The sequence below is a fragment of the Trichosurus vulpecula genome, chromosome 5 (genome assembly GCF_011100635.1).
Source record: "Trichosurus vulpecula isolate mTriVul1 chromosome 5, mTriVul1.pri, whole genome shotgun sequence".
NCBI classification, from domain to species: Eukaryota; Metazoa; Chordata; class Mammalia; order Diprotodontia; family Phalangeridae; genus Trichosurus; species Trichosurus vulpecula.
Window position 1 is genome coordinate 157,581,354 of NC_050577.1, and position 24,609 is coordinate 157,605,962.

General features: G+C 34.9%; 1 protein-coding gene across 3 annotated transcripts in view; it reads right to left on the reverse strand.

The window, feature by feature from the left end:
* CACNA2D1 (calcium voltage-gated channel auxiliary subunit alpha2delta 1) overlaps positions 1–24,609 on the reverse strand; it is a 676,615-nt gene that overhangs the window by 54,278 nt on the left and 597,728 nt on the right. The window contains exons 16-20 of one of the 3 annotated variants that reach the window (XM_036759223.1): positions 20,301–20,378; positions 15,162–15,236; positions 12,801–12,875; positions 2,400–2,456; positions 32–103 (exon numbers count right to left, since the gene is read on the reverse strand). In XM_036759223.1, coding sequence (XP_036615118.1) covers positions 32–103; positions 2,400–2,456; positions 12,801–12,875; positions 15,162–15,236; positions 20,301–20,378 — 357 coding nt within the window. Of the gene's footprint in view, positions 1–31; positions 104–2,399; positions 2,472–8,928; positions 9,000–12,800; positions 12,876–15,161; positions 15,237–20,300; positions 20,379–24,609 lie in introns of those variants that run through there. The other 2 variants (XM_036759222.1, XM_036759224.1) reach the window with 2 other exon arrangements.

Below are 24,609 nucleotides of genomic sequence, written 5' to 3' on the forward strand. Positions count from 1 at the left end.
ATATTCTTTAATAAAGAATAATAGGTCTTACCTCATCTTGAGATTTAACCAGTGTTCTAAATGTCTTTTCTCCACTCTCTCCATCTATCATTTTATTTCTAATCTGAAGAAAAGTGAGACAATCTTCGTTATACTATGTATATTGTCAGCAAATTATGTTTATTGAAAGTAGGCTTTGCAGATCTGTTGATCATACTCAGAATAGATAAAGCACAATTTCTCATAGCCGACCTAGCGCCAGCAATTGTTTCTGGGAGATTGACATATGAAAGAGGGTTGTCATGCTACATTGACATTTTAAATTATTGAAAGAGGACAAAGTATCTTCTTGGCCATTCATTAATCTAAATGTGACTAGCAAATCGGAATTTCTCCAAAAACTATTTTTCACAAATTTACATTCACTTTTACATTTTTTAAATATTAAAATTGGCATAACAGGGAAAACAAAGATTTTCTTAGGGATTGGAGAAATATTAAAAGGACCAATTGGAACGGCCACAGGTTTTTTTTTGCCTCTCACAAAACATAATATCATTAACTTTCAAAAATAAGCAAGGTCATATGTAAAAATGTCATTTAAAAATATCATTGTTCTTCCAGGGGTCATGTACGTTTGATTTTTGGAATATTATAGACTGAAGAGTTAAATCTGTGGTCTCCCAAAGGACAATGGAAAATATCATAGCCAGAATCTATAGGCCGCAACATATTTGCAGTGACAGACTGCAACGGAGAAGTGGTGCTAAGGGTTACATCAGAGACTTAGGACTAGAAAAAATAGATGGAGTAGGCGTGAAGTGAGAGCAGAGATAACTCAGCCAATGGGTAGCCTATCTACTTCATACAATGTCAAGAAATATAGAAGCATCTAGTTAGCATGTTGGAGGGTTAGAATCTCAGTTTATGGAGGCCATGACCTATATTGCTGGTGATGTCAATGGGATTCAAACAACACACAGATCCAAAGAAGCATCAAAATATGTCCAAATAAAATTATCTGTTTAACCAGGGGGAAAATCAGTTAAGTTTTGACTATTGTGTAAATAAGTTTAATGCAAAGTTATGTATAGAGGATATATCGGGTTCCATGCCTTCTTGGGGAGGAGGAGGGGAAGGCAGGGGAAGAAAATCTGGGGTTCGAGGTCTTGCAGAACTGAGTGTTGTAAACTAAAAATAAAAAAGTCTTAATTAAAAAAAAATCTTCCCCAAATGATAGAGCAGTATACTACAGTTACATGTTTAATCTTTAAAATTGTAAGCAGAAAAAAATTATAAGAAGAAACAAAAAGAGAAACTTAAGGTTCCTCCCATTGGTTCTAATTCTTCTATATAACATGACTAATGTGAAAATATGTTTAATAGGAATGTATATGTAGAGCCTATACTGGATTGCATGCTATCTTGGGGAATGTAAATGAATGTTGAAAACTAAAAATAAATTAATTTTAAAAAATCAGTTAATTTTGCTGCCTTGGGGTTGGATCTGCAGGGTTTTTTTTTAAATCCTGGCAATTAAAAAAAAACCTTGCATTTGTAATATCTGTTAAGTCTCTGTTCATAAAACAATGAAGAATAAGATGCAACCCCTATCCTCAAGAGGTTCCAATCTAGTAACAAAGATGTGACATCTCTACAACTCAGGTGATAAAAAGTCATACAAGCTCCTGTCTTATGTTCTGTATGCCATGTAAGGAACAGCCAGTGGTGCCCTCAATCCTTTTTTGATGCCAGGTTGGGAATCTTGACTTTCCGTGCTCAGAGAGGTAAGGGGGAACTTTCTAAATTAAGACTTGATAAGCAAAAGGCATCTAGAAATCAGAACGAATGGCCTATTTTAATGCCATATCCTGTAGCACTGTTGTCAAGGACTGTTTCTAATGTATAGAATATGATTAGTATCATAAGATAGGTACTAAATATTAGAAGAGTGAAACATCATTCTCATCTTGGGGGAAGATAATGAAAAGCATCATAGATTCAAGATTAGAAGGCACTTTGGGGGTCATCTACTATAAACCCTTCATCTTACTGATGAGGAAACTAAAGCTCAGAGAGTTTAGTCCAAGGTCGCACAGTTCCTAGGTAGCATAGTTAGATTTGAACCCATGTTCTGATTCCAAAGCCTACATTCCTTCAACTGTATCATATAGGGTATTGTTCTATTCATATACAAGACAGGGAGAAAATTTTAAATTTAAGTTTATTGTAAGAGAATTATTATGTATTCACTTTTGGGGAAGAAGGATGAGAAGGTAAAAAATATTTCTCTCCCTTCTTGGTCACAGAAACTGAACACCACTCCTTTTTAAAGAAAAAGCATAAACCAAGGATTATTCAGTACAGTGATTTTTGGCATCATATCTGAAGGTTCCATTCTCAACTGTTAGTCAACTCACCTCCACTTTGATATCATTCTCCAGTTCGGCATCCAGGAAATCCAAGGTTACAGGCTCCTGAGATTTAGGATTCTACAGCAGAAAACAGTAAGTACTAAGCATATATCATTTTGCCATAATTACACAGTGGATGTTCTGCAATAATTTGAGAAATTATTCAAATTGAATTTAAATGTATTAAAATGTCTGGCATAATATCCAAAAATATCTCCTTTGATATGATAGGAATTTGTAAATGATTATTGCTAGTGATCCTGAGCTTTAAATATGGTACATTTTTAATTTATTGCACTCTGAAAAGGAAATATTTTTAGTATTTTTCTTATATTCCATTCATGATACCCAAGTTCTGGATAAACAAAGTATTTAATGGATTGTCCATGATGGACAAATGGGCCACAGATAACAACTCAGATAATTCACAGTATTTGTGAGATAATTCACAGTATTTGTGATTGGTTTTGCTTATGAATCAACCAAAGCACATGTTAGGGCTACAGTATCTAAAGAGTCCTACTCTGAGAAATGAACAGGAAAGAAATTGGAATTCAAAGGGAACTAAAAGTTTACGAACAAATAAAGGAGAAAAGAATCCTGTTTCTTTTAAATGAGAAAAGTCTTATTTATTGAAAAAGTACACGAGCTTTAAATTGCTACAATTCATTAATTGACATTAGTTCAAAAAATTCTAACTGTGCCTGCTAATATTTCTCTATTCAAATTCCACAGACTGTCAACAAGTCATCGTAAAAGCAGACATTATTTATGTAGTTTTCAGGGACATCATTTTACATGTGTATCTTTGTTCTATGATTTACTTTTCTATCTACTCACCATACCCAAAATACAGAACGATATTATCTATCACTACATGGCAAATTCAAATGCTTATCAAACAGGCATTCAGTCAGTGATTACTGGTGGCAGAGCCGGTGATGGTGATGATGATAGTGATGACACATTTGTGGCATTTTTATCAGCTGAACAATTTTCATTAAAGCAACTTGTAGTATGTTTTGGATAAAATGAACGTGTGTGTGTATATAGATATATGCATGCATGTGTATATACATATATGCATATACATACACACAACAAAGAGGGAAAGAAAAACATAAAACAACTTTTTTTCTCTATAAATGAGGATGACTTTAGTTTTGAAATTACTTTAAAAAATGTCAATCCTCAAAAGACAAACAGCAAATGTGTGCTAACAGTGTGGTTTAAAGCAAAATTGATAATTTTATATGGCAATGGCATCAGTCTAATTTATCATCACATTTCACATATGTGTGCATGTAAACACACAGGCAGACAAACACAGGATGTCTTTATGCATCTACACACAGATACAGAGAGGAAGAGAATAACAGAAAACAGAGACAGAGAGAAGGATAAAGACATCTACAAAATGAGCCAAAGACAAAAAGTTGAATAATTTATACAGTAAGAGACAGCAAATAGAAAATTACCCTTTGCTTTTATAAAAGCAGTCTTACTTATATTGTAGTTGTAAAAGCTAATTCCTAGTTTGTGTGTCTAAGGGGGATTTTACCTGGACTAGAGACCATTAGTGGTCATTAATAATGAAACAATATATTATTTGATAATCAATGAGCATTCATTAAATACCTGTTATATCAGGTACTATGTTAGGCACTGGGGATACAAAAACAGGAGGGAGACAGTCTACCTTCAAGAAATTTAAGTCTCTGCTAATAACTGTTCATTTCTCAGAGTAGGACTCTTTAGATACTGTAGTTAGCCCAGAAACATTAATGTGTGGGGGTGGGTAAGTACCTGCCATATCGAATGGTATTTATAAAGAAATGTTATTTAGGGCTTTACCAAACATAGAACTAGAAATGGCTTTTTAAAAATATTAACAGGTATAACTTTTCCATTTTATTAACAAAACTGGTACTAATTTGAATAGACTATAAGCTACAATGGACTTAATAAGAGAGTATGGCTTTTTTGAAGGGAAAAGGAAAGCTAGAGCTCTAGCTGATACAGATTTCCTAAACAGTAGTATTCTATAAGTGCATATCACAGCCCTTTCACTTATAGGCAGGGATGTGTTTGAGCCAGCTTGAACTGGCTTGTTAGAGCTGATCATTAAATTTTCAGTGTGACCATTAACTCCTAGAAAATCAGCAAATGCTACCAATCAGGGCTTTATTTATTTATTTTATTTATTGTTGGTTGTCTGCACTTAAAGTGATAGAGAGAAAATGTTAATGTAGATAAAATTTTAAAGTATATCATGCATTTATTTTAAAAAAATTAAATAGGAGAGCTGGTTGTTAAATATTTACCAGCACACTGCTGCTATGGCTCTCTCTGGAAAGATTAAGTAGTAAAGCTCTTTGTTGGGGAAAAACAAAAAGAATATGTGTTCTAAGTAAACTGTGTCCATTTATCCCGTAAGAACTTTCTGCATAGGAGAGCATTTTACTTATAGGATAAACTCTATGACCTTTCCAAGACTAGTCCCATCCCCCAAAAAATAGAACATTGGATACAGATGGATTTTTGTAGAGGATAATTTACACTGTTGAAAAGAAAGCAGATGGTTTCACTCATTAATCCTAAAATTGCTAACAAGTTTGCTATTTTACAGAAAAGTGGGCTATGTTATGCAAATAATATCTGCATCTTCAGTTATTTGATTTGGAATAAACAAAATTGGAGAAGCCAAAAAAGTAGATAATAGATGGATGGCTTTTCATTTTCAGTTCCCATTTTAACTAATGTAGCATGTTGTTTTGAAAACCTGTTTCCTTAGAAGAATTACAACATATTTCGTCTTATAAATGGGAATATTGGAAAGCCCAGCCATTGCCATAAGTAGATGAATCAAACTGCTGTCAACTTTTTATACGGTCACAAGAAATAAATCATCTTCACCACACAGACACCACCATATCAGCATGAAGGTTTTTTAATGTTTAGTCCAAAAAATAGTCAAAATAGTAAAGTGTAAACAGAAGTAAAATCATTGTCTTACATGCAATGGATAATGCATAGCATGACCAGAACCAAACAGCATGCATGGAGGCATTGTCATGGAAGAATTGGCATTATGATGTTCACGTCCCATTCCAACATACAAAGGCAGAGAAGAAAATGAAATGGTAAAAAAGAGAGAGAGAAAGAAAGGAAAAAGAAAAGAAAGAAAACAAAGGGGAAAAAACCACAAAGCTTTAAGTCACTGAATTAAATTCATTTAAAATGGCAACCTGGCAGACCAAATTTTAAAGGACTCATCGATGGAATTGTGACTGAAAAGGTCAAAGGCAACAGGGGCTACTTGAAAATAAAGTAATAATAGTAGCTCACATTTACATGGTGTTTAAATTTTTACAAAGGGTTTTGGTGGTAAGTTCTATTTTTTATTCCCATTTTACAGATTAGGAAACTGAGGCTAAGAGAAGTTAAGTGATTTGCCCATGATCATACTGCTACTGAGTATCTGAGCTAGTATCTTCCTAGTTCTAAGTCAAGTGCTTTATCCACTAGACTACCCAACTATCCCTCTATCTAGGTTAGATATCAGAAGAAACTGATTCCAGTCTCTGCTTTGCCATTAGAAAGCTGTTGGAATGGTTGACCTCAAATTCTTAGTTTCTTTAATTTCCCATCTATAAGATTAGAATATTAAAAGGTGGCCCCCATCCATTTCTCAGAATTATTATGGAGAATAAGAATGGAGAATGAGAACAATTCTACTACAATGAAAGTTGGTGTTATGATTAGTAATAATTAGTGATAATACAAATATGCATGACTCCTCATAAATTTATTTTTCCCCATAAACCTCTTGAAAGATATTATTCTAAAATGGGAATGTAGTTGCTAGTTTGCCATTTTGAATTTTTGCTGAAGGAACAAAAATTCTCTGTGTATTTTTTAACATCCTAATTTCTACATGCAGTTGAATTTACCATTGGAATGGAGATTCACTAAAATTCCCATGGCCACAAAAGAACACAAGCAAATACAAAAAACTGAAACATGCCAAATGATTAGAATTAAATAAATTCATAAGTCAATGTAATACAGAAAAAAGGGATTTAAACTGGTTTTTTAAAAAAAGAAACATGAAAGACAAAAGTCTTATGCAATAAAATAAAAGCAGTATAGAATGACAAAGAGGAAAAAGGCCTTAGAGATAATATAATTCATCTACTTCATTTTACAGATAAGGAAACTGAGGAACATAGAGGACAAATGACTTGCCCAAGGTCTAGCTAACAGGTGGTAGAGATAGCACTGGAATAAATATGTAACATATACCCTTGCAATCATTTCTCTGGACTACGTTGCCTCTCCATCACAATACCATTAAAAAAAACTAGTCTAGGCACATGCATACCTTTCAATCATAGTACCACACAGAAGCATCGATTTAGAGCTCTCAGAGATCTTAAAGGTGATCTAGTCCACTTTTCTTATTTGTAGATGAAGAAAATGATGCCCAGAGAGGTTAAATCACGTGTGCAAAGTCATTTCGCAGAGTCAGGTTTTGCGATGAGTGTTCCCACCTACTCAGTCCCGTATTAATTTCTACTGTGCTACTCTCCCTTATTCCATGAAAACTATTTTAAGAATGACAGTAAACTTGCCTTTGAACTTGTCAGCTCTTCTTTCCTTCCGTCCTTCACTATACTAATCTTTTTTTAATAGAGCTTTGAAAATCATTTATTAAGCTAAATGTAATGCAAAGAATACTGTCATATTAAGCTAGAAAATATTTTTAGAGATGTTTAAAGTTTTTTTTCTCATTTCCCATACATTTAGTGAAATATATATATATATATGAACCTTATTCTGGTAACATGTCCATTGAAACAGGATGGCAAAAAGCATATAGTATAGTATTTTGGGGGTATTTCAATGTGTCCAAATTCATAGTTGTATTATGGACTTTTAGTTATTTCAATTAGTTACTCTGGACATATTTCACAGCTGATGGAGAAGAAATACTTATGGTAAATTTCGCCACATTTATTTCTCCCCATCAAGCTTCTAGAAACATGGAATGAAGTTTTGTTGAGAAACTGGCGTTTTGTAGAACTTGAAATATTCACATTATACTGACTTCTATCGAAAATGCTATTAAACTAATATTGGAAAGGTAGACTTAATGAAAGATTATAATCACAATATCCGATTAATTTGTTTCAAAAATTATCTATATAAATATATTAATATTATTATCGCAGCATCACTTTTGCTAGCAGCTATTAGTCAGTGCACATCCCTGTCATTAATGACAGTCTTGCTTCAATTTAATAAAGAAGGATGCACATTCCATGCTTTGGAAGCCATATATCAAATAAACAGCCTTCTCATTCAACACTTGGAAGCTTTTAGGAATAAAAGCTTAATCTCTGCTATAGTTCAGTATAGCTTAAAGCACTAATAACTACCTTCAATCACAGTTACCTGAACATTGGGCCTTCTTTTTCTTAAATTAACTGTTGGTATACCTACACCAATAGGCTGAAGCAACAAAAAGTAGCGATTTATAATCTTATGTTTGAGCAAATGAAGGTTGTGTGTTTCTCTTGATGAAAGTTAACTTTTTCTCCCAATGGTATTTTCCTAGGAGTGAGAATCTCCTTCTGAACTTAAGAGTTGTGAGTACTTTGTAGCCACCAAAGAAAGCCCAAGCTGGACAAATGAAAACTAAAAAAGATGTCTTTAGTTAATGGGAAAAAAATGTTACTAGAAATATGCAGAATTCTAATTCTTTCTATACAAAATCGTCTCATGTTTTGCTTGGAAAAATACATGCATGTAGAGAGGTGGTGGTCTCTTTTTCAGACATTTTTTTTCCAGTTATAGTTCCCAAATTAAATATGAAATTATATATAGCTGGGGTTTATATGATCCATGAAAATTTAAATTTTAGGGTTCTAAAATTTTTCCCTTTAAAATCAGTGGAAACTCATGACTATTTACTCTTTCAAGCCATATAGGATCTTATAAAAAAGAAATGAAGAAATAATTAATAAGTTGGCTTCACGTATTTTGACTTAATTCCTGAATTCCTTCCTAGAATTGATTAAATCAGGATACTATTACTAGATTGGATCCAGAGATTAATGAAATCATTGTACTTTAAGAAACACTTGAGATGTTGGTGACCAGAATGCAAAAGATACAACGTGTGATACATAATGCAATAAGAAGTGTACTAATGAAGATTAGAGTGATCTCTATTTACTGATATTTATACTTTTTCAAAATGTACTTGGCCACCATCTTCTCCTCAACAACTTCATTGTTTTTGATGATTTTTAAAAATTCGGATTACATCTTTTCAGGAAGGAAACAGAAAGCACACAGCATTAAACACCCTTTAAAGGCTACATTTTGCTTTATCTCTATTGATGATGAATTTCTGACAAAGCTTAGGATTAGTTGAGTTAGTATGTTAGATGATATGACATCATCTATCTAGGTTTAATGTTAGATGTGATTAAATTGAAATTGTCTATTTAGATGTCTTACACTATACCATAGTTTAAGAAGTTTCTTGTATCAATCTGTATAGCATGCACCAACAAAATGGCAACCATAAAATTTGACCTGTTAATAATAAAAAATTCAAAATCATACTTAATGGTTATTTTAGAAACATTTATTTAGGAGAAAAGAATACATTAGGAACAATTCTATGCATCTTAGCCTTCATAGTACCTTTTTGTTTAAAGTTATATTAAATTAAATACAGTGACCTGAAATACTGCTTCCAAAATTGTAAGAAAAATGGCCTCTTATTTTACGAGGATATGCAAAAATGCAGGATAACTTATGATAATTTCAGTAACTGGTAAATGGAATGTCATAGGACAAGCATAATATATACTAAAACATTTGCAAATAATGATATATTTTCTACATCATATCTTGTAGGATATATGTGTTTGTGTGTGTATACATATATACATGTGTATGTACATATGTATATATTGTTGTTGCAGAAACAGAAAGGTGGTTATTTTAAAATTATTTCATTTTCAGGACAACTGCTTGGATTTTCTTTAGTTTCACAGGATAAATAGAGTGATTAACCTAATGCACACCCAAGGAAAGGGATCTAGTGATATCTTGATGTCTGTAGTTCAGTCTTCACTTTGTTAAGGCCTGAAGGGCCTGGAATTGTAGACTCGTTTTTCCACAAACTCATCTCTAAAATCATTTTAGTTTGGAATGAGTACTTGACATTTGGTCTTGATAAACAATGATTGAATAGGTACAGACTGTACTACAGAATCAAATATACAAAAGACTAAGTTATATATTTTGTGACAAGAACATTAAATATTAACGTTTTTATAATAACCAGGTAAATAATGAGATTAAAATTGATTCTTGCTCATTTCTTCCCATAAGTCCCAAAGAATATCATGCCAATATGCTAGAAACTTTTCACTAGGTTGTTTGAGATTCCTGTGTTGGGTCAGAAGGCATGAATGCGACCTGAGCTGCAATGTTGGAAGGAATATCCACATTGATAAGATGAGAGATCACTTGCAATCCCAAGGAACTGAATTATGCAAGAACTGTGCTACCTTGGTAGTACAGTGACTAAAAATATAGCCCAGACTGCAATTTAAATGCAGTAGATGAATGCATTTTTAAATAATTCGGGTGTTCACTTGGCACAATTTGTTACTTAAGCAAATATTATAAACAGAATAACTATAAAGTTAGTTAACTTTATGGTAGAAATAATCATAATCCAATTTAGTTTTAAAGGGGAGTATTTTGCATTACAGCATATTTTAAAATTAAAATGAGGATTTATTAGTTAAGCATTATTTGTAATTGTGTTATAATAGATCCTTGATTTCAGTGTTATAGGGAACTCCCAGATGAGGTAATGCTCTATACCAGTGCAGTTCAGCTCCTTCTCTGCAATTTTCAGTCTAGAGATTTGCCCAGAGCACTGAAAACTTAGGGAATTTAACTCGGGTCACATAGCCAGTACGTGTCAGAAGTGAGACCTGAAGTCAGGTCTTCCTGGCTTCAAGGCCAGTTCTCCATCCACTATGCCAGCAACCTTTCTATTCTAATGGAAGAGACAATAATTCTGTTGAAATTTTGAAGCATATGCGTATGCATTGCTGGGTTGATAGTTTTGACTGCCTGCTTGTCTGACATAATCTTTTGAGAGTTTGAGAAGATCACTTGAATGCATGAACTTTTCGACTTCACCTGTCCACTACAGCCTTCTCCTTTTCCATGACAGGCAGGGCATGGAAAGTCCTGGCTCATGGGTGGTTCAAGAGCACCTCCCTAGACTGGCATTGCACTGGGCCTTTCCTATCATGCCGGCCATTATCTAATACAACTTTGACATCTGATACTGGAAGCATTCACTCCTTATAAGTCTGCCAAATAGTAAAAACTGTTATTGGTGAAAACTTCATTCCTAAGTAGCCTGACTCTTTAGGCCCATAAAATAACATTCCTTTTCCAGGCCCCCTGGTTCATGACCTGGATGAAGGAAACAAATAACTTGCTGCTGGGTAAATTTCATCTCCTATGAGTGAACTAGCAATTATAAATTTAGAGTCCTATACTATTAAGGGAAACAAATATACAGAAGTCTTTTCTAAATGGAACATTTTCCTACCAAAGCCTATTTTCACTCTATGCCTCTAAAAAGTAAATGTATTGTACTCATATTTTTGGATATGGTACATTCTTGTTTATCTCATGGAAATTGTTGCAGAAGTCAGAGGGAACATGGTACCCTATTTTGGTGGTTGCAGAGAGGATTGAGAACAGGAGTCTGGCAGGAATTAGCATCTGTTGTGAGTTCATAATTTCCTGTGAATCAAATGCAATTGCTTGTATTCTACTAATGCCCTAGAGAAAATGATGCAAAATTACTTCTTAAAACTGTCTTGAGGGAGAAGTTTATATTTTATTTTTTAAAAAAATGTAAAGTGATATGATGCAGTGGTTAGATGCTATATCATGTTATTAAACTAGTAAAAATGTAAATTTAAAAATATAATAGGTCAAGAGAAGGATGCTTAAAGGATTAACATAAATGCAAAAGGAGGGAGATAAAATATTGAATTAACATGGAAGATTTTGACTAGAAAAATAAATTCTTAACCTTTAACTGTTAAGAAATGATAAATGTTTTAGAAGTTTCATTTGGTATAAAAGGGAGAATAATAAGATTTGGGCTGGAGGGACTAAGGTATAGTAAACGAATCTCTAACTGCTCAATCATCTCTCTTCCAGAGAATATCTTTCTACTTGTAAGAAGCACTTGTCCTGAGTCATAAACTTTACTTACTCCTACATCTTGCCCTGATAGTTTTAATAATTGAATTCTACTTCTATTTTAAGGGTTCCCGAGAAGACAGTGACAAAAACTCTGTGAGATGCATTGAACAGTTATCTGAATAGCAGAGTAAGTGGGAAGTACTGAAGAGACCCAAGGAAAACATTTTTAATATTTATGAAGTTTTTACTTTGTTTCTATATTATTTTCCTGTAATAGAGTCTGACCCAGAGGCTGAGATAAGCTGAGGGAATCTGAATTAATAGGCATGAATGATGAGGAGTTTACCAAATTTGTGAGAGAAAATTGAAATACAGAATTTGCTTTTATATTATACATGATATTTCAAAGTTTTAGTTCAGATTTAAGCTTTAATAAAATCAGAAGTGTAAATAACACAAGTGTACAAAAATATTTAAAATTCATTTTAATTTTTTAGCTTTATAAATTTTGAATAAATTTTCAATTTCAGTTTTAAGAAGAAGAGTCAACATTGTGCACTGTATGTCTGACAGTTTCTGTATGACACTTTCCCAGGTTGATAGATTGGTAGAGGAGGTCCTGTTGCTTGGCTACCTCCCTTACCTGGTCTAGCTAGACTTTTTTCTTATGGTATCATGGAAAAACTGTCATGTATGCATCAGAATCTCATTCTTTGGATGATCTTAAAAACTAAGATTACAAAAGCAATCCTTTCAGTCCCTGAGCAACAGCTGATGAAAATTTTTACAAAGTTAAAAACTGATTAGTGCAATGTATAGCACAAGATGATAGTTGTGTTTAATTTTTATAAGAATCCTATTAATATTTTAAAATTGGAAATCACCTTTCAAATGTTGCTTTCTATAAGTGTGGAGCATTTGTACTTCTAAAGTTATTAAAACTTAAAACTGACCAAGACTTTTCAGATATCCATATTCAGTAAGATTATTTTCCTGAGTTGTGAAATGAAGCCAACTAACATAAGGTGTTTTTTTTTTCATTTATATTCAGGACAATATAAATTCATGGATATGATATTAGCCTTAAAATGGACACTCTAAGACAATTATCTAATTTCTGAACATATAAGATTTTCATACCTTTGGCTGAAGATTAGGATGTAGCAACACATAGCCATTGGGATCAATTGCAAAATAATAACCATTTGGACAGAGCTGAAAGAAGAAAATTATGTAAATGCCACATAGTTCAATGACAGATATTTGGAAATCTAAATTATTCCTTTCGAGATTATCTAAAAGGTAGATAAATATTTATGTCATACTGAATAACAACTCTTAAGTATCTTCTTTATTTATCAATGAGCAATACTGTTTGGTTCTTGGTGGTTTCATGGGTGAAACAAAGAGCCAGAGATTTCTAGAACATGCTACAGATCGGGGGTTCTTAATCTTTTTTATGTCATGGACCACTTTGGTAATCTAATGAAGCTTATAGAAGCCTAACATTTTTAGATGTATAAAATAAAATACTTAGGATTATAGAGGAAACCAATTATATTGAAATAGGGTTATCAAACTATTTTGTAAAAGGTTCATGGACTCCAGGCTAAGAATACCTAATCTAATGTTTTAGAGACCAAAAATGCAGTGAAAGAAATGCAGTGTTATTAAATGTAGTAGTTTTTACCCCTCGGTATAAAAGGCTTCTCAAATCAAAAAAGCAATTTTGGTTTGAGTTTTGCTCTTGAGTAAGGCTTTCTGATAAATACCTACAGTTCAGGAATCTTTTCCAGAGAATTTCTTTGGAGATGAATCAAACTAATTAGCAAAAAGAAGATATTCGAGTTTATATTCCAAGTGGCTCACATCAATCTCAGAAGATAACCTTAATGGTTAATGAGTAAACTGAGACTATCTGCCATAGTTTCTTCAACCTCTCAAAACTGACATCTTTTCTCTATCTTTCTCTATTCTGTCATAGAAAATGAAATAACCCATGGGTTCTTTATTTCATACTCTTCTCTATATGGAAAGTGCTCTCTGGAATATTTTCCCAACCAAATGACCTTTTCTCATTCCTTATCTTCCTTGACCTTTTGGTAGCATTTCAGGTTTCCATTTTCCTTCTTCTTCTTGAAACTGTTTCCTCTAGGCTTCATTTCGCTGCAACCTCCTGAGCCCTTCTACTTTTCTGTTAACTCTTTCTATCTCTAATTCTACTCCCACTCCCTAAATTTAAGCATCGCCCTCCCCCAAGTCTCTGTTCTCAGACTACTTCTGTCAGTAGTCATATTTCTCTATACTCTCTCCTTTGTTGATCCTATCTATTCCCACAGATTGCTATCATATCTATGCAACCACAGCTTAATTTCCTGACCAAGCCTCTTCTGAGTGTCCAATCTAGATTTCATAAACCTTTAGTTGCAGATAGAACCAGAGAATGTTTTAGTCCTATTTTTTTAAGTATCCAATATTCTCTGTAAAAACCTTTAAAAACTGACATTGAGACTCTGCTTTAATCCCTTCAGGTGAAAGGGAAATGCAGTCTTCACGGGGCAGTTAATTATAGTTTTGGACCATTAGGTATTCTTATAATCTGCTAGATGACTATTCCTAATGCACAGCACTCAGCATCTCCTTTTCCTTCAGAACAACCTTCGCTAGCTCCCCACTGCCTGTCTTTACTATAGACTCTTCAGCCTGTTCTTTAAAGCATTCTGCCATCTCCAACCTACATGACATTCATCTTCCTAAATGTTTAGCTCCAATCAAACCAGATGATTTACCCGCAGCTAGTTCTTTACTACTTCCGTAGCTTCCCACTACTAATGCTTTCACTTAAAATATCCTGGGTCTTCCATATCTGCTAATTGAAATCTAGACCACCCTTTAAAGTTCAACTCAGATGACCAATAAATCCAGTTTTGATCTTTCGATACAGAGCACTTTTCCCTTTTATTTGAATTCTCATAACATTTTGTATTTTTTCACACACATTTATATTCTGTATAAGTAAATGGCTTATCAACTATATTGTTGTCCAGTCATTTTAGTCATGGAGTTTTCTTGGCAAAGATACTGAAGTAGTTTGCCATTTCCTTCTCTAGCTCATTTACAGATGAGGAAATGGGGCAAACAGCGTTGAGTGACTTGCCCAGGGTCATGCAGCAAGGGAGTGGCTGAGGCCAGATTTGAACTCAGCAATAAGTGTCTTCTTGCCTCCAGGCCCAGCACTCTATCCACTGCTCCACCTCGCTGTCACTTATCTACTATACTAGATTATAAAGTACTAAAGGGCAAGGGACCCTTACCTTCCTTATTATTATCCAGAATATTTAGCAAAGTTCCCTTAGTACATAATAAGCATGCATGTCAATTCAAGTGAACTAAATGATTAGAGATCTAGGTTTGAGTGTTGGAATAAACACAAGGACATAAATGTATTGTACTAAGTTGCATCATAGTAAATCTGGCCAAAAGGAGAGAACTTCAACTTACCGTAAAGCGTGGTGTAAGTCTTTTGATATCTTCTAAGGACACATCGACTCCCATTACACCAAGAATCAGCTGGTTCTAGTGCAAGATTTCAGAAAGTAAATTTATTTGCTTAATTTTTTCATAACTTAATTTTTAAAAAGTATTATGTGTTTTCAACTTTGTCTCCTAAATGACCCAGTCTTATTAAAATACCAAGAGTTCTCATATATAGAAGGCTAGGCACATATGCGTAATGAGCTTCTAAATATCAGTTTATGACCTTTTTTTGGCTAATTTTATTATGTGGGTATGGTTTACTATCATGAAAACTTTCTTCATAGCAGTTGTATGGCATCTGACATCTGGAAGAACACTCTGTTATCATCACTACATTACATAAGGTTTATTAGTTTAGTGACTATGACCAGCTACCATATTCTTTTTACTGTAACAGGGAAATGCAAATGATTTTTATCTACAGCAAGAGATTCACGTTGATGATTAATATCTCCCTGACATGATTATAAAACAATGGAATAGAATGTCATAAAATAAAATTATGGAATGTCTTCTCTGTAGATGAAAAGCCTTTAGACAGCTACTGATAGGGATTGATCTCATTGGTATAAGCAACTCTTGGGTGAAGACCCCCCCCCCTGCCCCCCGCTAATTCAGGTCAGCACATTTTCTGCAACTTACATTCTTTATAGAGAGTTAACAAGAATACCAGGGGTTAAGTGCCCTAGAGGTCAGAAGGCCAGTACGTATCAAAGGCAGAACTTGAAAGAATATCATCTTGTCTTTGGAGCAGACTTTATCCATTATATCATGCTATCTCTGTTCACTAAATAGAATTAAAAAGAATAAAGCAACTGCTTGTCTCCTTCACACCAGGTACCAGATCTAGTATAAGCAAGGGGGTTGTGTGACCTAGATCTATTTAAATAAGTGACAAGATGCTACACCTTTACCACATCTCCATTTAATTAATTATAGTTTGAAAACATCATTGATCAATTTAGATGTTCTTGAAATTTACTGGACAAAGTACAGTGAGATCAAACAGGAAGTGTATTTTAATTGATTTGAGCAAACGAGTTATATCATGTGGGTTTTGTATGAAATAGCAGACATGATCCCCTTCTATACTGGCCTGTTATCCCCCACTCTCTCACGTATCTTCAATCTCACCTTGTCTACTGGTTGCTTCCCTGCTGCCTAAAAACACACATCCCTGTCTTTCCTATTCTCAAAAAACCCTCACTTGATCCATCCATCCCTGTTAGCCATTATTCTATATTTCTCCTCCCTTTTTTGGCTAATCTCTTTGAGAAGACCATCTACAATATAGGCCTTCCCTTGACTTCCTTTCATTCTCTACTTAATTCTTTACAGTCTGGCTGTGGATTTCATCATTCAACCGAAAATGCTCTCTTCAAAGTTACCAGCGATCTCTTGATTGCCAACTCTAATGGCCTTTTCTCAATTCTTGTTCTTCTTGACCTCTTCAAAGCCTTTGATACTGTCAATCACCTACTACTTTCTAGGCTTTTGTGACAGTACTATCCCCCGATTTTTCTCCTCTGTGATCCCTTTTCAGTATACTTTGCTGGATCTTCATCCAGGTCACGTTTGCTAACCAGGGATATCCCACAGGCGCTCTATTCTCTTCTCCCTGTATAATTATTCACTTGGTGACCTCATTAGCACCCATGAGTTCAACTGTCATTTCTATACTGATTATTCTTAACTCTACTTATGGAGTCTTAAACTCTCAGGTGATCTCTACTTGCACATCTCTAATTGCATACTGGGCATCTTGAACTGGATGTCCCATTAGATATCTTAAACTCCACATGTCCAAAACTTAACATGCTAGCTTTCCTTTAGAATCTTCCCTTTTTTCCTAACTTCCCTCTTAATACTGAAGATACCATTATTCTTAAATATTTTAATTTTTTTCCAGTTTCATGTAACGACATTTTTTAATATTTATTTTTAAAATTTTTGAGTTCCAAGTACTTCCCTCCTTCCACAACTCTACCCTTTCCCTGCAACAGCATGCGATTTGATATAGGTTACACATGTGCAGTCATGTAAAACGAAGACAATTTTAAAGGACTTACGTTACCACTATTCTTCACAGTCACCCATGCTCACACTGTAGGTATCATTCTTGATCCTTCCCTCTTTCTTACCCCCCATAATCAATCTGGGGCCAAGGCCTGTTGATTTTACCTTCGTAACATTTGTCTCTTAAGTCCCATGTTCCCTGCTGAATCTGCCACCGTCCTGGTATAGGCCCTTATCACCTCATGCCTGGACTACTGGATGGTCTCAGTGCCACAGGTTTCTTCACACTCTAGTTCATCCTTGATTTAGCTATCAAAGTGATCTTCTTAAAAGCATAGATCTGATCATGTCACCTTCTATTCAATAAACTAAAGGGGTTACCATTTCCAGGATCAAATACAAAATCCTCTGGCATTCAAAGCCCTTTGTAACCAGCCTCCACCTTTGCTATCTTCTTCCTTCTTACAATCCTGTATATACTCTGAGATCCTTTAACATGGGCCTTCTTGTACATGTTGCTCCATTTCCTTACTTGGGGCATTTTCATTGCCTGTCCCCCATGCATGGAAAGTTCTCCATCCTCATCTCTGATTCTTTGGCTTTCTTTAAGTCCTAGTTAAAATCCCATCTTCTCCAAGAAGCTTTTCTTGATCCCTCTTAAGGTTAATGTAATTGATTATTTGCAATTTATAATATATATTTACATATGTATAATAAATATAAAGATCTATAGATCTATATCTATAAGTCTTATTTTGTTCGTAGTTTGTATATTGTCTCCCTCATATTGTGAGCTCCTGGAAATGAGAGACTATCTTTGACCTTTCTTTGTATTTCCAATGTTTAGCACATAGTAGGTACTTAATAAATATTTATTGACTGACTGAAGGCTTCAAGATACTGGTATTGTAGAGTACAAGCCTTTTTGTCAAGCCCCTGACTTGGGCAGAGGGAGGAGAGAAGTACCAGGCCTGGCCTTGACTTCTGTCACATTTCCTCCTTTCCTCTCTTGGCTGGAAGAGAACCTTGTGAGCTCCAGAAGATTAAAGGATTTAGACGTTTTCATTTGCATCATGGCAACATCCCAGGGACAGCAAGGGCTGAAGGTAGTGTTTGCATGCGATATAAAGGAAGGTTCAGGGTTCTGCAAGAAGACCAGTAGAAACACCAAACCAGACCTAAGTAGAGAATCTTGAGCATTCTAGCAAAAAGAGTTTCTTGAGCTGTAAATTACCCTTTGCTACATGGGTTTTCTGATATTAAACCCAGTTTGCCCTGGATTCTATATGTACTTATTGGACGTGACACAGACTCTAAGGGAGAGTGGCTTGTACCAAACTATTGTTATATCACGTTAGTAAAAACTCATTTCTACAAATGAACTGGCTGACTAGTTGATTTCAACTTGAAATCAATAGGGGAAAGTATATTTATAGTGGTTCATGAACTACAGTTTTAGAAAAACCATCCCCAATATGTCTGGGCTACTCCTGGAACTTTAAAGGAGAAAAGTAGTGTTTACTCTCTGGTTATCCAATATGCCAGTATGAGTAGGGGGCAAGCATTGCAGTAAGCTGAGTAAAGGTCAAGTTACAAGGTATCTCTAAGCCAGGTGTGGTGAACCTGTGGCCTCGAGCCCACATGTGTCCCTCTAGGTCTTCAAGTGTGGCCCTTGAATCCAAACTTCACAGAATAAAACCTGGATTTTGGATTCAGTAAAAGGGCTGCACTTGAGGACCTAGGGGGCCACATGTGGCCTCAAGGCTGCAGGTTCCTCACCTCTTTTCTAAGCCATTCCATAAGTAAAGTACCCAGGAATTCTCCCAGGAGGAGGAAAGAGTGTGAGTGTGTGAGTGTGTGAGTATGTATGTGAGTGTGAGTGTGAGTGTGTGTGTGTGTGTGTGTGTGTGAGAGAGAGAGAGAGAGAGAGAAATATAGTAATGAGCCCTATGACTACTGTATTAACATATGGATTTCACTTGAGTCAAATATATATCAAAGGCAAATAATGCTTATAATATGAAGAGAAAATTTATACCTTTTCAACATCAGGCATATTGGCCAAATTACTCATTATTTATCTTATTCATATTTATACCTCCCTCAGCACCTAAGAAAGCATGCTACTCTAAAAGGTGATTCATAAATTGATTAAACACAAGTTCATTATCTTAAAAAAAGCCTCATAACTGTCTTAAAACTGTAATAAATTCATTTCAATTAACCCAGTGTGGTTAGAACAAATTTTGTTATGCAAAAAGCATTATTCAAAATAAATGAATAAAGAACTGTTGCATCAGCAGAAGCTTGACAGTTTTTAAAACTGTTTCAGACATGCTACATTTCAATGCAGTTAGAACATTACTGAAGACTAAGGAATGAAATAGATTTCCATGAAGTTTACCTACTTCTAACTAAGTGGATAAAAATGTGGGGGACCAGACCCCGGCTTTCAAACACCAAGTGAACTCTCCAAAGAGGAAACTCCCACTACCAATGTAGATCAGCACTTACTATGTAGTCAAAGGTCTTAGAGAGTTACCTGGGGCACCAAGAGGTTCTGGCTTGCTGGAAATCACACAGCCAATTTGGATTATGCCAAGGCAAGATCCCTAGCATTCTATAAGACTACAAAAAACATTGCTGAAAGCCTAACTCTGACATAATTTATTAATTAAACTGACCTTTTAGAATTACAAATGAAGAATGCTTTTTTTAAAAAATATGATTACTTTATCTGGCATTAATCCAGGCAACTATGCATTTGCTGTGATCTCTGATCATGGATGTTTCTTGGATTCCTTTTGCAAATTCACATACGTGATCATCAGCCTATTTCTCATGCCAGTATTTTCCCCAGAATCTGAAATTTGGCTCTTATTGTTTGCAATTAGGTATAGCAATGTAAGACAGTGACTTTTAGAAAATATGCAGATAACATCAATTTCCCATTTCACAGACAACCAACTTTTAGCCTTTGTTTCTGTCTTCAGAAAATAGTCATCATGGGGGTGTTTCCTAGCTTCAGTGTCACAAATTATCAGTTATCATTAGTAATAATAATAATAATCTTAATTAATTTTTAACCTTTATGTTGCCTTTATTTTCCTCTTGGCCTGTTAAGTTGAAGACAGGAAGTGTTCCAGTAATGACAAGGCCCAGTTCCTTTCAAAAAAGAAGAAAGAAAAGCAAAGAAAAGGAAGAATAATGTTAAATTGTGGCATGGTGAGTGACTAAGGGCAGGAATCATACACTATAGAACTATACTCAAATTCAGTTCAATAAAAAATGCATTAGCCTTTGATTCTTCTGACAGGATACTTTATTTTTGATTTATAAAAAGTGAAGCAGAAAGTAAAAACTGCTTATCAAATTTTGGAAGATCCATTGCAAGCTTATGTTCTGAGAAAGTCCCTTGGCAATTTTGACATATTTTATGGGAAAGAATCAGGAAATTTTAGACAGTTGTTGAAACATGCAATATTAACTAATACTATGAGAGCTTCACAAATAGCTTTTATCCAGCCACAGAAATGATGACCAACCTATAAATGTTTCAGCAACCCAGCTCATACTTTCACTGACCTAGCAACAATTTATCTGATTGCAGGGGCCACCCACAATCAACAACCCTACAGTTTTCATTTTTCATTCTATTAAAATCTTGACTTGTCTTCACCTAATTTCTTTTAATCCCATTCTAGTCCCTTTCATGCTCTGGACTTATGACCTTACACTAATTTAGAAGATTACAGCAATAATTCCTTACTAGTATGGAGAACCATACTTCTGACCCTTTAGCTTTCTCATGTTATATTTAGTACTGTCTACCTTTCAAGAAAAGTACTTTCTAAAGACTCTCTCAGGAGTAAAATTATACACTTGCTGGTAAAGTAGAAAAGGGAGCATAAAGCAATAAACTTCTTTTCTTTCAGTACCAAACAGCAGTAGATTTCCAGAAATTTCAGGAAACAATAACATGTCCTGAATCATATAAAAGGCAATTAATCTGAAATTTAAAATTATTAGAAATCAACTTTCTGTTACATGAACATCGATGGTTTAGCCACTTGTAAATGGATTATCAAAATGAATGGCAATTAGCTGATATTGCTAATCTCTTACCAAAGCCACATTTAACACCTTGAAATCTTAAAGTGATATTTTAAAAAGTAACACTATTAAGAGTAATTTATTCTGAGAATTTAAATTTACCAGGGTGGGTAATATTTATCATAGGATCACAGGTGATAAGGTAGATTTAGAACTTGAAGGATGCTTCCTGATCATTATTCCAAGGCTGCCTTCTTTTATAATTGATTGGAAATTGAGACTGAGAACAGTGAAGGGCTTTGCTCATGGTCACACAGATAGGTAGTAAGTAGCTGAGCAAGGCTTCAAACTCAATTACTCAGGCCAAATGCAGAGATTGTGGTTGGGGACCAAAACCGGGAATATATAATGATACATAATCCCAAAAGGACCACAACCAATCTGATCCCTAGCATCAATTTTCTTAGTTTACTATGGTTTAAATCCATACATGTGACTGCACCTAAAATCATTCCAAGCTGGTGGGAAAGAGAGCTGGGGAAAAAGAGAGTTTAGGGAGGGCCATAATGTGGAGAAACAATTTCTCTATTCTGTCCCTAGTTCCCCCTCCCTTCCTCTACCTCGTGGTCCTCTGTTCTCCTCCCACGTTACTACCTTTCATAAATCAAAAATACCTATAGATCAATGATTGGATATGCAAATATATTTCTCTTTATAAAATGATTCAAGGAAAGATCCTCCTTTCCATGAGCTCCCCCACAACAGGAATTAAAATTTATATACAATTTGCAGGATAACTGTACAAAATAAGGTACAGATATAATTATATTTGAATTTTTGACCTTTCTTAAACAAAATTTTCTTCTGAATTTTCACTGTATTACTGAAATACATAACAACATTCACTGTAAATCTAAATGGTTTCAATCTTCCAGTCTATCCTGTGACCTGGATATGAATATTCCTAGTGCATAGATCTGATGATGTTACTCCCTTTGTCCCAAACACTTTAATGGCTCTGCATTGTATGAGTAAATAAAACCCAGCTCCTTACTAAATCACATCAATGATTCTGTGATCTGACTGATGCCCATGCTTTCTTTGACAACACAGACCACAATCCATCCATACCTGCCCTTCCTGTGTTAATTCTTGTCCATGTTCTCCATAAATGTGCCACAGGGGCATATTACATTGAAGCTCTTTCTGATCTTCCTCAACTAACTTTCTGGCCATATCTTCCATTTTTACCTTATGTATATTGGAGGGTCTACCAGGAATGGGGAACCTGCATGCAGCCTCAAGGACACATGTTTTCAAGGCCACAGGTTCCCCGCCCCTGGGGCCAGATTAAAATGTCTTGGTGAATTTTCTGTAACCCTTTTATGTCTCTGCCTTTGGTTTTTCTGTTCCTTTTGCTTAGAATGTCTCTCTTCATCCTCTCCCCCCAAAACACATGAATTTGTGGAAGCAAAGACTATCCATCTCATCCCATAAAGTCCAGGTCACATGCCATATTCCTTGTGCCTCTTTTCTTGATTTACCTTCACACTACTCCTGCACTGCCCACCCCAAAAGCTGGCACTGATCTCTTCCTGTAATATTTTTTTAATACCTTTCTTATGCCACTTATCCAATTTAACTTTGTTATTGTAATTACTTTTGTATTCATTCAACCCACAAACATGTATTGAACATCCACTATGTACTCTGCTTGACTGGAAACTTCTTGAGGTCAGGAACTGTCTCTCATTCGTTTATGTATCCCTCCCAGCAATTAGTACCACTCAACACAGATTAGGCACTTGAGAAATATTTGTTAAATGAAGTGTAGAAGTCGGTGACGTCTCTATAATTGTGCTCCAGGGTTTTATAAGACAGCTTAATGGATATTCTTCAGTGTCTGCCGAATAAAACAATGCAGTCAGTCAACCCAGGCAGGCAGTGGTTTTTTTTTTTTTTTGGCTTCATTAAAAGGAACATTTTTTACCCCCCAGGTTGAAAGGACATACTTAGAGACCACAGGAACTTTCTCTTAACGTCACTTCTGCTATCAGTTAGAACTTCAACGTAAAACCAGACATTCTGGTCAATGAACTTTTGGCCATAGGAAATACAGCAGAGCACAATAATTGCTTTTCTCAGTCACACAGTGTCCCATGATGGTCTTACAGAAGTCGAAGCACTATGACCACAGCACAACTTTCGTTGACCATGTGAACTTGTGTAACTATGGGAGGTTGGGATGAACATTCAGCAGTATTTTTAGCTTGGATTGAGGTAAGCAAGCCTTACTTTATCTATATCAGCAGGCATGACGGCTGTTAATAGTGCTTATTTTCCCCCCAACTTCCTGTATCTGTTTATTTTACAAGAACCAACCGATAAGTAGCCAGAAGAGCAGAGTATCTTGCTCTTCATGTTTTGTATCATATTCAGCAAAATAAGGCCAACTGAGTGGGGGAAAGGTTATTGAATCAGCATTTTATTTCCAGGACATTCATGCTAATTTTGTTCATGTCCTTAAGCACTAAGGAAGAATTACCAATAAGGAAAACAGTATCACAACTTTGGTGTTTTGTAAAGAAAAATTAACATTTGACCCAGGGAAACGAATTACATAGTCTAAGCAAAGCAAATTCATCATTTTTTTCAATTTAAATTATCATCCATGGCATGGGCCTTAATGTAAGTTAGCATAGGTTAGGAGTTGCCTTTACCATGGCATGGCAGCTCTATGTTAATATACAAATTGCTACTTAGTGATAATTAGCCTGTGAGTAATGGGAACTTCCAGGAATTACTAAAGCTCTTTCTCTGTTAGGTAATCTAATTTCATAAATGGACTTAAACAATCAAATCAAGATTGCATCATCACAATACAATCACCATATATAATACCTGTCAAAAAAACTACTGAAGGCATGCCTAAATTTAAAAGTATTAATAAGCACTAAGTAAGACAGCATGGCATAATAAATAGTTGGCCCTAGTTTCAGGAAGACCTGAATTTAAGTCTTGCTTCTGATACACATTAACTGGTAATTACTGTAACTGTGGTTAAGATGCTTATGCAATTTTCCAGACAACTGTTCGAGACTATAAGTTATAGATGAATTCCCATCTTATGTCAGCAGATGTATGTTCCAAATTGGAAAGCCCTCACACTGATAAAATCCCATATATGAAGTAAAAAATATATGTGCGTATATTTTAAAACCTATTTTTGTTTGTCATTTTTATGTAATCATACAGCTTGCTTCCTTAATTTGGAGAGTATGGAGATTCGAGAAGAATGATGAGAGGTAGATGACTGAATTGAGATACCAGAAGATTTTGCCTG